Raw genomic sequence first — 15,324 nt, 5'->3', positions numbered from 1 at the left:
TCTATTTGCTACCCAAGATCCATAAACCTGGAAATCCGGGACGCCCCATCATCTCAGGCATTGGCACCCTAACATCAGGCTTGTCTGGTTATGTGGACTCTCTCCTCAGACCCGACCTACCAGCACTCCCAGCTATCTTCGAGACACCACTGACTTCCTGAGGAAACTACAATCCATCGGTGATCTTCCAGAAAACACCATCCTCTACATCAATATTCCACACAAAGATGGACTACAAGCTATCAGGAACAGTATCCCTGATAATGTCACAGCTAACCTGGTGGCTGAACTTTGTGACTTTGTCCTCACCCACAACTATTTCACATTTGGGGACAATATATACCTTCAAGTCAGCGGCACTGCTATGGGTACCCGCATGGCCCCACAGTATGCCAACATTTTTATGGCTGACTTAGAACAACGCTTCCTTAGCTCTCGTCCCGTAACGCCCCTCCTCTACTTGCGCTACATGGATGACATCTTCATCATCTGGACCCATGGAAAAGAAGGCCTTGAGGAATTCCACCATGATTTCAATAATTTCCATCCCACCATCAACCTCAGCCTAGATCAATCCACACAAGCGGTCCATTTCCTGGACACTACTGTGCTAATAAGCGATGGTCACATAAATACCACCCTATACCGGAAACCTACTGACCGCTACACTTACCTACATGTCTCCAGCTTCCATCCAGGTCACACCACACGATCCATTGTCTACAGCCAAGCTCTAAGATATAACCGCATTTGCTCCAATCCCTCAGATAGAGACAAGCACCTACAAGATCTCTATCAAGCATTCTTAAAACTACAATACCCACCTGCTGAAGTGAAAAAACAGATTGACAGAGCCAGACGAGTACCCAGAAGTCACCTCCTACAAGACAGGCCCAACAAAGAAAATAACAGAACACCACTAGCTGTCACCTTCAGCCCCCAACTAAAACCTCTCCAGCGCATCATCAGAGATCTACAACCTATCCTGAAAGATGATCCTTTACTCTCACAGATCTTGGGAGACAGACCTGTCCTCGCTTACAGACAACCCTCCAACCTAAAGCAAATACTCACCAGCAACCACACATCACTGAACAAAAACACTGACCCAGGAACCTATCCTTGTAACAAAGCCCGATGCCAACTCTGTCCACATATCTATTCAAGTGACATCATCATAGGACCTAATCACATCAGCCATACCATCAGGGGCTCGTTCACCTGCACATCTACCAATGTGATATATGCCATCATGTGCCAGCAATGCCCCTCTGCCATGTACATTGGCCAAACCGGACAGTCTCTACGCAAAAGAATTAATGGACACAAATCTGACATCAGGAATCATAATACTCAAAAACCAGTGGGAGAACACTTTAACCTGTCTGGCCATTCAATGACAGACCTGCGGGTGGCTATCTTACAACAGAAAAACTTCAAACACAGACTCCAACGAGAGACTGCTGAGCTGGAATTGATATGCAAACTAGATACAATCAACTCAGGATTGAATAAGGACTGGGAATGGCTGAGCCATTACAAACATTGAATCTATCTCCCCTTGTAAGTATTCTCACACTTCTTATCAAACTGTCTGTACTGGGCTAGCTTGATTATCACTTCAAAAGTTTTTTTCTCTTACTTAATTGGCCTCTCAGAGTTGGTAAGACAACTCCCACCTGTTTATGCTCTCTGTATGTGTGTATATATATCTCCTCAATATATGTTTCACTCTATATGCATCTGAAGAAGTGGGCTGTAGTCCACGAAAGCTTATGCTCTAATAAATTTGTTAGTCTCTAAGGTGCCACAAGTACTCCTGTTCTTTTTATTGATTGTTTAATAATTTCTTACAGTATCTTTACAGGTTGCAAAGTTAGGGTGACTAATCTAATTCCCCAGGTCCTCTTTGATCCCCCTTTTAAACATGGGTACTTCGTTTACTCTTCTCCAGTCCTCTGGGACTTCACCTGTCCTCCATGAGTTCTTCAAGATAACTGCTAATGGTTCTGAGATTGTTTCAGCTAATGCTAGGTGTGCCGTAGCTTTTTGTGCCTTAGCCTTTCTGATTTTGTCCCTACATGCTTGTGCTGTTTTTTTTTTTTTTTTAACTCCTCTTGACAATTTGTCCATATTTCCACTTTTTTGTAAAATTTCCTTTTGATTTTTGGGTCATTAAAGAGCTCCTGATAGAGCCATATTGGCTTCTTCCTATATTTCCTTCGCATCACAATAATTAGAAGTTTTGCATTTAATATTGTCTCCTTGAGAGACTGCCAGCTCTCCTGAATGCCTTTATATCGAAGGTTTTCTTCCCTTGGGACCGCATCCTACCAGTTCTCTCAGATTGTTAAAGTCTGCTTTTTTTAAGTCAGTTGTCCTTATTCTGTTATCACTCCTTCCTTTTCTTAGAATTATGCAATCTATCATTTTCGTGATCACTTTCACCCAAATTGCCTTCCACCTTCAGATTTGCAACCAATTCCTCCCTATTAGTCAGAGTCAAGTCTAAAATGGCTTTCCCCCGGTTACTTCCTCCACTTTCTGAAACAAAACATTGTCCCTGATACATTCTAAGAACTTTTGGACATTTTGCGTTTTGCTGAATTAACTACCCAGACATCTGTTGAAAAAGTAAAGTCCTCCATTACTACCAGGTCTTGTGTTTTGGCTATTTCTGTTATTTGTTTTAGAAATGTTTAATTCACTTCCTCCTCCTGATTTGGTGGTCTACAGTAGACCCCTACTTTGATGTCACCCTATTTTCCCCCCGGTTTTATATTTACTCAGCCTTTCAACTGTGTGCCTCACACCTCCTTTTGGATCTCCGGATAAGTATATATATATTCTTGATGTATAATGCAATCCACCTCTTCCCTTTTTTCCCACCTTTCCTGAAGAATCATAGAACTGGGAGGGACCTCGAGAGATCATCTAGTCCAGTTCCCTGCACTCAAGTCAAGGCAGGACTAAGTATTATCTTTCTAGACAAACGCCCTGACAGGTGTTTGTCCAACCTGCTCTTAAAAAACTCCAATGATGGAGATTCCACAACCTCCCTAGGCAATTTATTCCAGTGCTTAACAACTCTGACAGTTAGGAAGTTTTTCCTAATATCCAACCTAAACCACCCCCTTGCTGCAATTTAAGCCCATTGCTTCTTGTCCTATCCTCAGAGGCTAAGAAGAACAATTTTTCTCCCTCCTCCTTGTAACAACCTTTTATGTACTTGAAAACTGTTATCATGTCCCCTCTCAGTCTTCTCTTCTGCAGACTAAACAAACCCAATTTTTTTGCTCTTCCCTCACAGGTCATGTTTTCTAGGCCTTTAATCATTTTTGTTGCTCTTCTCTGGACTTTCTCCAATTTGTCCACATCTTTCCTGATATGTGGTGCCCAGAACCAGACCCAATACTCTCTCCAGTTGAGGTCTAATCAGCACGGAGTAGAGCAGTAGAATTACTCGTGTCCTGCTTATAATACTCCTGCTAATACATCCCAGAATGATTGCTTTTTTTGCAACAGCGTTACAGTCTTGACTCAGATTTAGTTTGTGATCCCCAGATCCCTTTAGTATGACCCCCAGATCCCTTTCTGCAGTACTCCTTCCTAGGCAGTCATTTCCCATTTTGTATGTGTGCAACTGATTGTTCCTTCCTAAGTGGAGTACTTTGCATTTGTTCTTATTGAATTTCATCCTATTTACTTCAGACCATTTCTTCAGTTTGTCCAGACCATTTTGAATTTTAATCCTATCTTCCAAAGCACTTGCAACCCCTCCCAGCTTGGTATCGTCCGCAAACTTTATAAATGTACTCTCTATGCCATTATCTAAATCGCTAGTGAAGATATTGAACAGAACTGGACCCAGAACTGATCCCTGCAGGACCCCACTCGTTACGCCCTTCCAGCATGATTGTGAACCACTACTAACTACTCTCTGGGAACGATTTTCCAACCAGTTATGCACCCACTTTATAGTAGCTCCATCTAGGTTGCATTTTCCTAGTTTGTTTATGAGAAGGTCATGCGAGACTGTATCAAACGCCTTACTAAAGTCAAGATATACCACATCTACTGCTTCCCCTGTAAGCTATTCCCCTGTATACCTATGTCAGTCATGAGATTTATCCAACCAAATCTCTGTGATGCCAATTAATTCATAATTTAGCTTATGTTCTAATGACTGCCAATTCTTCCTTTTTGTTCCCCATACTCACTGCATTTGTGTATAGACATTTAAAACGTTGAGCCTTGCATTCTGCCAGCACAGAGCTGCTGTTCCAAACCCAGCCTCTGCTGCAAATCATCCTTGCTATTTTCTATCATGAGACCGGCTGCAGGACTGGCAGAAGCAAAAGGAGGCGAGGTTTCCAGCTATAGGAAGACAGAACATAGCTGGCTCCCATCCAGGAATCCTGAAATGGCCCCTCCTCCCGTGGCTTCCCACCCTTTAGTCTCCTTCATGTCTCCCCACCCCCATCTCCTCTGACTCCTGCCTATTTCCCAATACAGCCACACTCCCACCTGCCCCACAGTCTCATTACCCACTTCTTTGTATTTTCCTGTTTCCTGACCGGCCCTCACAAGGTGACTAAAGGGCCACCATTTTCCCTAAGGTCAGCCTGGATTCAGCCCACTGGAAACAATGGGAGATGGTCATCATTTTCATAGAATCATAGGACTGGAAGGGACCTCAAGAGGTCATCTAGTCCAGTGGTTTTCAAACTGCGGGTTGCGACCCAGTACTGGGTTGCAGAACGTAAGGCACTGGGTCACAGTGGCTCTGGTCAGCACCACCGACCGGGCCATTTAAAGTCCCATTGGTGATGCTGCCTGGCTAAGACAGGCTAGTCCCTACGTGTTCTGACACTGTGCTGTGCCCTGGGAGCACCCCCACGAGCTGAGCACCCTAGCCCTCTGCCCTGATCCCTGAATCCTCCACACACACCCAGCCTTCTGCCCTGCACCCCCCAACACTCCCAGCCCTCTGCCCTGACCCCTGAACCCCCCACCCCCAGGTCTGGGGTTCCGGCTGCCGGCCCCTTGCCAGCCGGCGTCCCGGCCACAGGCCCCGCTCAGCCCGCTGCCGGCCTAGGTGAACAGAACCCCAGACCAGCAGCGGGCTGAGTGGGCTGCTGGCGTAAGATCAGCATTTTAATTTCATTTTAAATGAAGCTTCTTAAACATTTTGAAAACCTTGTTTACTTTACATATAACAATAGTTTAGTTATATAATATAGACTTATAGAGAGAGACCTTCTAAAAAACATTAAAGGGTATTACTGGCATGCGAAACTTTAAATTAAAGTGAATAAATGAAGACTCAGCACACCACTTCTGAAAGGTTGCCGACCCCTGATCTAGACCATCCCTGACAGGTGTTTGTCCAACCTGCTCTTAAAAACCTCCAATGATGGAGAGTCCACAACCTCCCTAGGCAATTTATTCCAGTGCTTAACCACCCTGAGAGTTAGGAAGTTTTTCCTAATGTCCAACCTAAAATGCCCTTGCTGCAATTTAAGCCCATTGCTTCTTGTCCTATCCTCAGAGGTTAACGAGAATAATTTTTCTCCCTCCTCTTTGTAACAACCTTTTATGTACTTGAAAAGTGTTATCATGTTCCCTCTCAGTCTTCTCTGCTGCAGAGTAAACAAATCCAGTTTTTTCAGTCTTCCCTCATAGGTCATGTTTTCTAGACCTGTAATCATTTTTGTTGCTCTTCTCTGGACTTTTTGGGTAAGGACAACATTTCACTAGGTTGAAGGCAGAAATCAAATTCATGACAACACTTAACACCCCCAAAAAACAATTAAACTAATGAGAGTGGGCAATGCTGAACTAATTAATATCTTGTAAGTAGGCGACAGCCCCACTGGGGACCCTCTGTGCCAAGCCATGCAGGGAACTTTTCAATATCCATTTAGAGGGATGTGACAAATGTGAAGGGATTTTTACTACGTGACTGGAAGAGTTGGCTGTGACCACAGCTTAGTTCATGTCATGGACCCTATACCACAAACACTCATGAATATAACAAAGGCTAGGTCTACACTGGGGGAGGGGGGGGGGGGTCGATTTAAGATACGCAAATTCAGCTACGCGAATAGCGTAGCTGAATTCGATGTATCTGATCCGACTTACCCCGCTGTGAGGACGGCGGCAAATCGACCGCTGCGGCTCCCCCGTCGACGGCGCTTACTCCTACCTGGGCTGGTGGAGTATGCGCGTCGATTCGGGGATCGATTGTTGCGTCCTGACGAGATGCGATAATTCGATTCCTGAGAGATCAATTTCTACCCACCGATCCAGGCGGGTAGTGAAGACAAGCCCTAAGACAGTTAGGCACTAATGGAACAGTCATGCAGTTTTCTTTGTTTAAGTACAACGGGAGAACAGTACGGGAAACTAGAAAGTTTAGCACATTTTCTTGCTTACCACTTCCAGCTGATCCTGAAGGAGCAATGACATCATCATCACTATCTTCTTCATTTGATTGTGTTACCTCTGGCTCAGGTGCTGTGATCTTAGCTTCTTGCTCTTGTTCCACTCTACACCGTAGAGCCAAGATCCGATGGTGTAATGCAGCATACAGCTGTCCTGTATCTTTAGAGCTTGCCTATGGATTTTTAAAATATCAAACAAATAAGATTTTAAAAGTTTACAAATGTTTTATTCTATGCAACCTCTTATACAGAGCAAAACATTCCTACCAAACTTAACTTAACATTAAAAAGGTTGCAGAGCAGTTTTTAAACGAAGAGATGGGGGAAAGCCGATTGCTGTAGAGGAGCACGTGGATCGGACAGAGACTTCTCTTAGAGGAGAGTTTATTGATAGAGATTCTCTAGGTTTTAGTCAGGTGGAGCGGATGGAAGAGGATAAAGTATGGGCCAGATCAGATGAGAAACATTCATATAAAAAAGAATCTGACACATCAGAAAAGGGCAGACAAATAAACAGTGACAAGTTTTTAAAGTGCTTGTACACAAATGCTAGAAGTCTAAATAATAAGATGGGTGAACTAAAGTGCCTCGTGTTAAAGGAGGATATTGATATAATAGGCATCACAGAAACCTAGTGGAGTGAGGACAAAGTAATGGGACACAATCATTCCGGGGTACAAAATATATCGGAAGGACAGAACAGGTCGTGCGGCGGGGGTGGGGGAGAGCACTATATGTGAAAGAAAATGCAGAATCATATGAAGTAAAAATCTTAAATGAATCCACATGTTCCACAGAATCTCTATGGATAGTAATTCCATGCTATAATAAGAATATAACAGTAGGGATCTATCATCGACCACCTGACCAGGACAGTGATAGTGACGATGAAATGCTAAGGGAGATTAGAGAGGCTATCAAAATAAAGAACTCAATAGTGGGAGATTTCAATTATTCCCATATTGACTGGGTACATGTCACCTCAGAACGAAATGCAGAGACAAAATTTCTTGATACTTTAAATGACTGCTACTTGGAGCAGCTGGTACAGGACCCACAAGGGGAGAGGCAATTCTCAATTTAGTCCTGAGTGGTGCGCAGGACTGGTCCAAGAGGTAACTATAACAGGACTGCTTGAAAATAGTGATCATAATATAACAACATTTAACATTCCTATGGTGGGAAGAACACCTCAGCAGCCCAACACTGTGGCATTTAATTTCAGAAAGGGGAACCATGCAAAAATGAGGAGGTTAGTTAAACAGAAATTAAAAGGTACAGTGACTAGAGTGAAATCCCTGCAAGGCATCTTTTAAAAAGTGGAAGTCAAATCCTAGTGAAGTAAATAGAATGGAGCATAACACTGCCAAATTAAGTGTAAAAAATGTAATAAGAAAAGCCAAAAAGGAGTTTGAAGAAGAGCTAGCCAAAAACTCCAAAGGTAATAACAAAATGTCTTTTAAGTACATCAGAAGCAGGAAGCCATCGAAACAACCAGTGGGGCCCCGTGACAATCGAGATAAAAAAAGGAGCACTTAAAGATGATAAAGTCATTGCAGAGAAACTAAATGAATTCTTTGCTTCAGTCTTCACCGCTGAGGATGTGAGGGAGATTCCCAAACCTGAGCCGTCCTTTGTAGGTGACAAATCTGAGGAATTGTCGCAGATTGAAGTGTCATTAGAGGAGGTTTTGGAATTAATTGATAAACTTAACAGTAACAAGTCACAGGGATCAGATGGCATTCACCCAAGAGTTCTCAAATGTGAAATTTGAGAACTATTAACTATGGTTTGTAACCTGTCCTTTAAATCAGTTTCTGTACCCAATGACTGGAAGATAGCTAATGTAACGCCAATATTTAAAAAGGGCTCTAGAGGTGATCCTGGCAATTACAGACTGGTAAGTCTAACATCAGTACCGGGCAAATTAGTTGAAACAATAGTAAAGAATAAAATTGTCAGACACAGAGAAGAACATAAATTGTTGGGCAAAAGTCAACATGGTTTCTGTAAAGGGAAATCATGTCTTACTAATCTATTAGAGTTCTTTGAAGGGGTCAACAAACATGTGGACAAGGGGGATCCAGTGGACATAGGGTACTTAGATTGCCAGAAAGCCTTTGACAAGGTCCCTCACCAAAGGCTCTTACGAAAATTAAGTTGTCATGTGATAAGAGGGAAGATCCTTTAATGGATTGAGAACTGGTTAAAAGACAGGAAACAAAGGGTAGGAATAAATGGTAAATTTTCAGAATGGAGGGGGGTAACTAATGGTGTTCCCCAAGGGTCAATCCTCAGACCAATCCTATTCAACTTATTCATAAATGATCTGGAGAAAGAGGTAAACAGTGAGGTGGCAAAGTTTACAGATGATACTAAACTGCTCAAGATAGTTAAGACCAAAGCAGACTGTGAAGAACTTCAAAAAGATCTCACAAAACTAAGTGATTGGGCAACAAAATGGCAAAGAAATTTAATGTGGATAAATGTGAAGTAACGCACATTGGATAAAATAACCCCAACTATATATACAGTATGATGGGGGCTAATTTAGCTACAACTAATCAGGGAAGAAGTCTTGGAGTCATTGTGGATAGTTCTCTGAAGATGTCCATGCAATGTGCAGCGGCAGTCAAAAAAGCAAACAGGATGTTAGAAATCATTAAAAAGGGGATAGAGAATAAGACAGAGAATATCTTATTGCCCTTATATAAATCCATGGTATGCCCACATCTTGAATACTGCGTACAGATGTGGTCTCCTCATCTCAAAAAAGATATACTGGCATTAGAAAAAGTTCAGAGAAGGGCAACTAAAATGATTAGGGGTTTGGAACAGGTCCCATATGAGCAGAGATTAAAGAGGCTAGGACTTTTCAGCTTGGAAAAGAGGAGACTAAGGGAAGATATGATAGAGGTATATAAAATCATGAGTGGTGTGGAGAAAGTGAATAAGGAAAAGTTATTTACTTGTTCCCATAATATAAGAACTAGGGGCCACCAAATGAAATGAATGGGCAGCAGGTTTAAAACAAATAAAAGGAAGTTCTTCACACAGCGCACAATCAACCTATGGAACTCCTTGCCTGAGGAGGTTGTGAAGGCTAGGACTATAACCGGATTTAAAAGAGAACTGGATAAATTCATGGAGGTTAAGTCCATTAATGGCTATTAGCCAGGATGGGTAAGGAATGGTGTCCCTAGCCTCTGTTTGTCAGAGGGTGGAGAAGGATGGCAGGAGAGAGATCACTTGATCATTACCTGTTAGGTTCACGCCCTCTGGGGAACCTGGCATTGGCCACTGTCGGCAGACAGGATACTGGGATGGATGGACAGTATGGCCATTCTTATGTTCTTATGTAACTTCACTGCTTTGCAATTTTACACTGTTGATTTCAGAGTCAGTAGGTCTGGTATCCAGATGGGTGTTTTCAGACCAGGTCAGAGATTTAGTGGCAGTGGAATCACAGTGTTGGTGGTGGTCAAGGGCTGGACATGTTTAGTTCCCAAAGGGAAGAATGCACTCAGTGATTCTCTCTAATCACCTCCTATGGCTGACTGAAGGAATGATTTTGGTTGACTTCAGAAGAAACCACGTGCAACCCCCCTCATCCCAAGAAGGTATGCAAGAGGAAACGGCAACAAAGAAAGAGCACAGAGGGGAGTCTCAGAGCCACCAAGCCGCATGCCAAATACACAGGTTTTTTTGCCTAAATTTACGTTTATACTTTCTTTACAAAGGGAAGTCTTCACCCTTTAAAGAACCCCAAACCATCTGTCTGGATTTTCAGTCATACATCTAGTACACATATTTGTTACTAAAATGACTTGATTGTGATTATTTTTATCATGTATCTCTAAAAAACCTTAAATCTCTAACAAAACACATTTAATAACAGAATTGCCACACTAGATCAGACCTGTGATTCATGAAGGCCAGTATGCTGTCTCTGACATTCTTGCACACTCCCAAGAATTAATGGCTGCCTTATGTTCCAAAACAAGGGGAGTTGTAGTCGTTTCAAAACTAACTATTCAGTGGATATTATCCATACTGGCAGCTGAAAGCCCTGCTGTCGCAAGGATATAATTTATAAAGTCATGTGCGTAAAAAAGCTGAAAGTGGCTGGGACCTTAAAAACTGGACAGTAACAGACCATGAATCCCAGCCATAATTGAACCTGGTAAGACAGAGTGAGTGTATGTGTGTGAGAGAGACACAGAGACAGAGTGTGTGTGCTGGCTACTGGGGAAGTCTATGAGAGACCATGCACCATCTCTTTAAGGCACTCACCAGAAAGCTTGTTGTTCAGACCACAGCAGCTACCAGAAGCTCTCCTGAGCCCTGTCCCCCACCCCCTCCTGCTCTGCAAGCAGGAGGGTCCCAGGAGCAGCTGGCCAGGGGCTCCAAGGCAGAGGGCAGGAGCAACATGGCCATAGAGCAGGTGGGGGGGGGGGGGGAGGAAGGGGGGTGCACCTGAACACGCCGCCGGATCTGTGCAGCTCTGCTAATCAAATGCACAGCACTTGACTCACTCCTGGGCGGCCACGTGACCGCTCAGCTTAAAGGGAACACAGGGCCCTAATTATTCTTGTCAGCCATCTTTGAACCTTCCCCAAATTCTGCAATATTCCTTCTGAGATCTATTGATCAGTACTGAACACGTTATTTCAGGCGAGGAGTTTTATTTTTATATGTCCATTTTGTTATTCTCAAATTTCTTTGGGCGGAAGTTTCCACTGAGCGCTCCATAATGATGCCCAGCTCTTTTTCTTGAATGGATGCAATTAAGTTAGAACCCTGTAAGATGTATAAATAGTTCAAATTATTCACTTCAGTGTGCATTACTTTGCATTTATTGACAATGAATTTAATCTGCCATTGTGATGCCCACTAACTTCCTTGGTGCTTTCTCCCATGCTATCCCTCATTATCCTCCTTTAAAACCCTCCTCAAAACTCTTTGCCATGAAGCCTACAAAAAACTTGACAACTGTTGGGCTGCGGGTGTGCAGAGACAACTGCCTATCATGCTGACCAATATTGTCTCATTGTTTCCTTGTACTCCCCCATCTGTCTCCATGTGTTGTCTCGACTTAATACTTAGACTCGGCTGTAAGCTCTTTGGGGCGGGAATCATGTCTTTTTGTTGTTTCTGTACAGCTCTTAGCACAATGGATTCCTGGTCCATGACGGGGTCTCCTAGATGCTATAGTAATACAAATAATAAATAATAACTTCCTCATAGGTTACTCTAGGCCAGAGAAGACTAAGTAATTTTTGGTGACAGGTTTCAGAGTGGTAGCCATGTTAGTCCGTATCAGCAAAAAGAACGAGGAGTACTTGTGGCACCTTAGAGACTAACAAATTTATTTGAGCATAAGCTTTCGTGGGCTAAAACCCACTTCATCAGACGCATGCAGTGGAAAATATATATACATACACAGAGAACATGAAAAAATGGGTGTTGCCAGACCAACTCTAATGAAACTAATTGAATAAGGTGGGCTATTAGCAGAAGAAAAAAAAATTGTAGTGATAATCAGGATGGCCCATTTCAAACAGTTGACAAGAAGGTGTGAGTGACAGTAGGGGAAAAATTAGCACGGGGAAATAGTTTAGTTTGTGTAATGACTCATCCACTCCCAGTCTTTATTCAAGTCTAATTTAATAGTGTCCATTTTGCAAATTAATTTCAATTCTGCAGTTTCTTGTTGGAGTCTGTTTTTGAAGTTTTTTATTGAAAAATTGCAACTTTTAGGTCTGTAATAGAGTGACTAGGGAGGCTGAAGTGTTCTCCGACTGGTTTTTGAATGTTACAATTCTTGACAGCCTTCACCAATGTAATGTGATGCCATCATGTACCAGCAATGCCCTCTGTTATGTACACTGGCCAAACTGGACAGTCTCTACGCAAAAGAATAAATGGACACAAATCGGACGTCAAGAATTATAACATTCAAAAACCAGTCGGAGAAACTGCAGAACTGGAATTAATTTGCAAAATGGACACCATTAAATTAGGCTTGTATAAAGACTGGGAGTGGATGAGTCATTACACAAATTAAACTATTTCCCCGTGCTAATTTTCCGCCTACTGTTACTCACACCTTCTTGTCAACTGTTTGAAATGGGCCATCTTGATTATCACTACACTTTTTTTTCTCTTGCTAATAGCCCACCTTATTTGATTAGTCTCATTCGAGTTGGTATGGCAACACCCATTTGTGGAAGCAGAGAAAGAACTGACAGGAAGGGGATGCAATGCATGACAGTTCTTTCTCTGCTTCCACACATTTTTTCATGTTCTCTGTGTGTAATTATATATATATATATATATTCCTACTGTATTTTCCACTGCATGCATCTGATGAAGTGGGCTTTAGCCCATGAAAGCTTATGCTCAAATAAATTTGTTAGTCTCTAAGGTGCCACAAGTGATCCTCGTTCTTTTTGCTATGTAATTTTGTCATCTACAAATTGTCACTTCACTGCTCACCATCTTTTATAGATCACTTACATCAAACACCACCAGTCTTACTATGGTATGTGGGCCATGCTGCTGCTAACCTGCCATGATGAAAGTTGACCATTTATTCCTTTTTTCCCCTCCACACCCTCTGTCCCTTAGCCAGTTTTTTATCCATGACAATGCTTTGCTACTTACCCCTTAACAACTTAGATTCTTTAGTAGCCTCCTGAGAGGGACTCTGACAAAGAACCTTTGAAAGTCTAAATTTTATCAACCAGTTCTCCTCTATCCACAATGTTACTCGCAAGTTCAAATAATTTTTTATACATTAGCGAGGAGCCATTTTCTTTTGTTGGTCATATATCATGATCTTCTAGGTGTTTTATAAAATTATAAATGAAGGTTATTTACTTGTAGCCAGAGTTCTTTGAGCTGGATTCTGCATATTCACACTCTTAGGACTCATGCTGACTGGCAGTAGTACTGGTTCGGCATCCATGGTCCTCTGCCCTCCCTGCCTAGCACTTGAGCATTTTCTGAGGGCTTGATGCTGTTGCTGCCTCAGTTTCTTCTACCACCAATGCCGAAGAATGCAGATATTTTAATTTGGACTCTGCAGGGTTAGCAAAGTGGGCAGGGAGTGTGAATATGCACAGTCTATGGCCTGGTCTACACTACGAGTTTAGGTCGAATTTAGCAGCATTAAATCGAATTAAGCCTGGACACGTCCACACGACGAAGCCCTTTTTTTCTTTACTCCACCTCTGACGAGAGGATTAGCACTGAAATCGGCCTTTCTGGGTCGGATTTGGGGTAGTGTGGACGGAATTAGACGGTATTGGCCTCCGGGAGCTATCCCACAGTGCTTCATTGTGACCACTCTGGACAGCACTCTCAACTCAGATGCACTGACCAGGTAGACCGGAAAAGCCCCGTGAACTTTTGAATTTCATTTCCTGTTTGCCCAGCGTGGAGAGCACAGGTGACCACGCAGAGCTCATCAGCACAGGTAACCATGATGGAGTCCCAGGATAGCAAAAGAGCTCCAGCATGGACCGAACGGGAGGTACGGGATCTGCTCGCCATATGGGGAGACGAATCAGTGCTAGCTGAACTCCGTAGCAGTAAACGAAATGGCAAAATATTAGAAAAAGTCTCAAAGGCCATGAAGGACAGAGGCCATAACAGGGACGCACAGCGTGAAAATTAAGGAGCTAAGGCAAACCTACCACAAAGCCAGAGAAGCAAACGGAAGATCCGGGGCAGAGCTGCAGACATGCTGCTTCTACGCGGAGCTGCATGCCATGCTAGGGGGTGCAGCCACCACTACCCCAACCCTGTGCTTTGACTCCATCAATGGAGAATCACGCAACAGTGAAGCGGGTTCGGGATACGAGGAAGATGATGATGAAGACAATGAAGATAGCTCACAGCAAGGAAGCGGAGAAACCGGTTTCCCCAACAGCCAGGATATGTTTATCACCCTGGACCTGGAACCAGTAACCCCCGAACTCACCCAAGGCGTGCTCCCAGACCCTGAGGGCGCACAAGGGACCTCTGGTGAGTGTACCTTTGTAAATATTACACATGATTTAAAAGCAAGCGTGTTTAATGATTAATTTGCCCTGGCAATCGCGGCCAGTACAGCTACTGGAAAAGTCTGTTAACGTGTATGGGGATGGAGCGGAAATCCTCCAGGGACATCTCCAGAAAGCTCTCCTTGATGTACTCCCAAAGCCTTTGCAAAAGGTTTCTGGGGAGGGCTGCCTTATCCCGTCCGCCATGGTAGGACACTTTACCATGCCAGGCCAGTAGCATGTAGTCTGGAATCACTGAATAACAAAGCATGGCAGCGTATGGTCCCGGTGTTTGCTGGCATGCAGACAACATCCATTCCTTATCTCTCTTTGTTATCCTCAAGGGAGTGATATCATTCACGGTCACCTGGTTGAAATGGGGCGATTTTATTAAGGGGACATTCAGAGATGCCTGTTCCTGCTCGGCTGAACAGAAATATTCCCCGCTGTTAGCCACACGGTGGGGGGGGGAGTGGTGAAGTGATCATCCCAGAGAATTGGGTGTGCGTGGGGGGAGGGGGGTTAGTTGGGTTTGTGCTGCATATTAACCTGGAAACCGCAGCCCCTCCTTTTACATTGCAAATCCATTTTAAATGGCCAACGGGTGCTTGGTATGGGAAATGAGGGCGCTGCTGTTTGAAACCATTCCCACATGTTATGAAGGTTAAAAAAGCCAAAAGACTGTGGCTTACCATGGCTGCCTGCAAGCCGAATTCTGTTGCCTGGCACTGCGTGAGTGATCTCTCACACGAAACCGGCAGGCCCTCAATATAAGAGGAAAAATGCGACCTTGTAACGAAAGCACATGTGCTGTGTAATGTGAACAGCAA

At 43.4% G+C, this 15,324-nt stretch overlaps 1 protein-coding gene across 10 annotated transcripts in view; it reads right to left on the bottom strand.

Annotated features, from left to right (window-relative positions):
* The window catches only part of RANBP3 (RAN binding protein 3), a 200,026-nt gene that overhangs the window by 4,913 nt on the left and 179,789 nt on the right, over window positions 1-15,324 (bottom strand). For 9 of the 10 annotated variants that reach the window (XM_065578271.1, XM_008172811.4, XM_065578269.1 and 6 more), the window contains one exon: window positions 6,439-6,619. In XM_065578271.1, the coding sequence (XP_065434343.1) occupies window positions 6,439-6,619 (181 nt within the window). Of the gene's footprint in view, window positions 1-6,438; window positions 6,620-15,324 lie in introns of those variants that run through there. The other variant, XM_042861619.2, reaches the window with a different exon arrangement.

Source organism: Chrysemys picta, chromosome 25 (genome assembly GCF_011386835.1).
Source record: "Chrysemys picta bellii isolate R12L10 chromosome 25, ASM1138683v2, whole genome shotgun sequence".
In the NCBI taxonomy this organism is placed as follows: Eukaryota; Metazoa; Chordata; order Testudines; family Emydidae; genus Chrysemys; species Chrysemys picta.
Note: the sequence above shows the minus strand (reverse complement) of the source record. Positions and strands in the feature narration are given on the sequence as shown.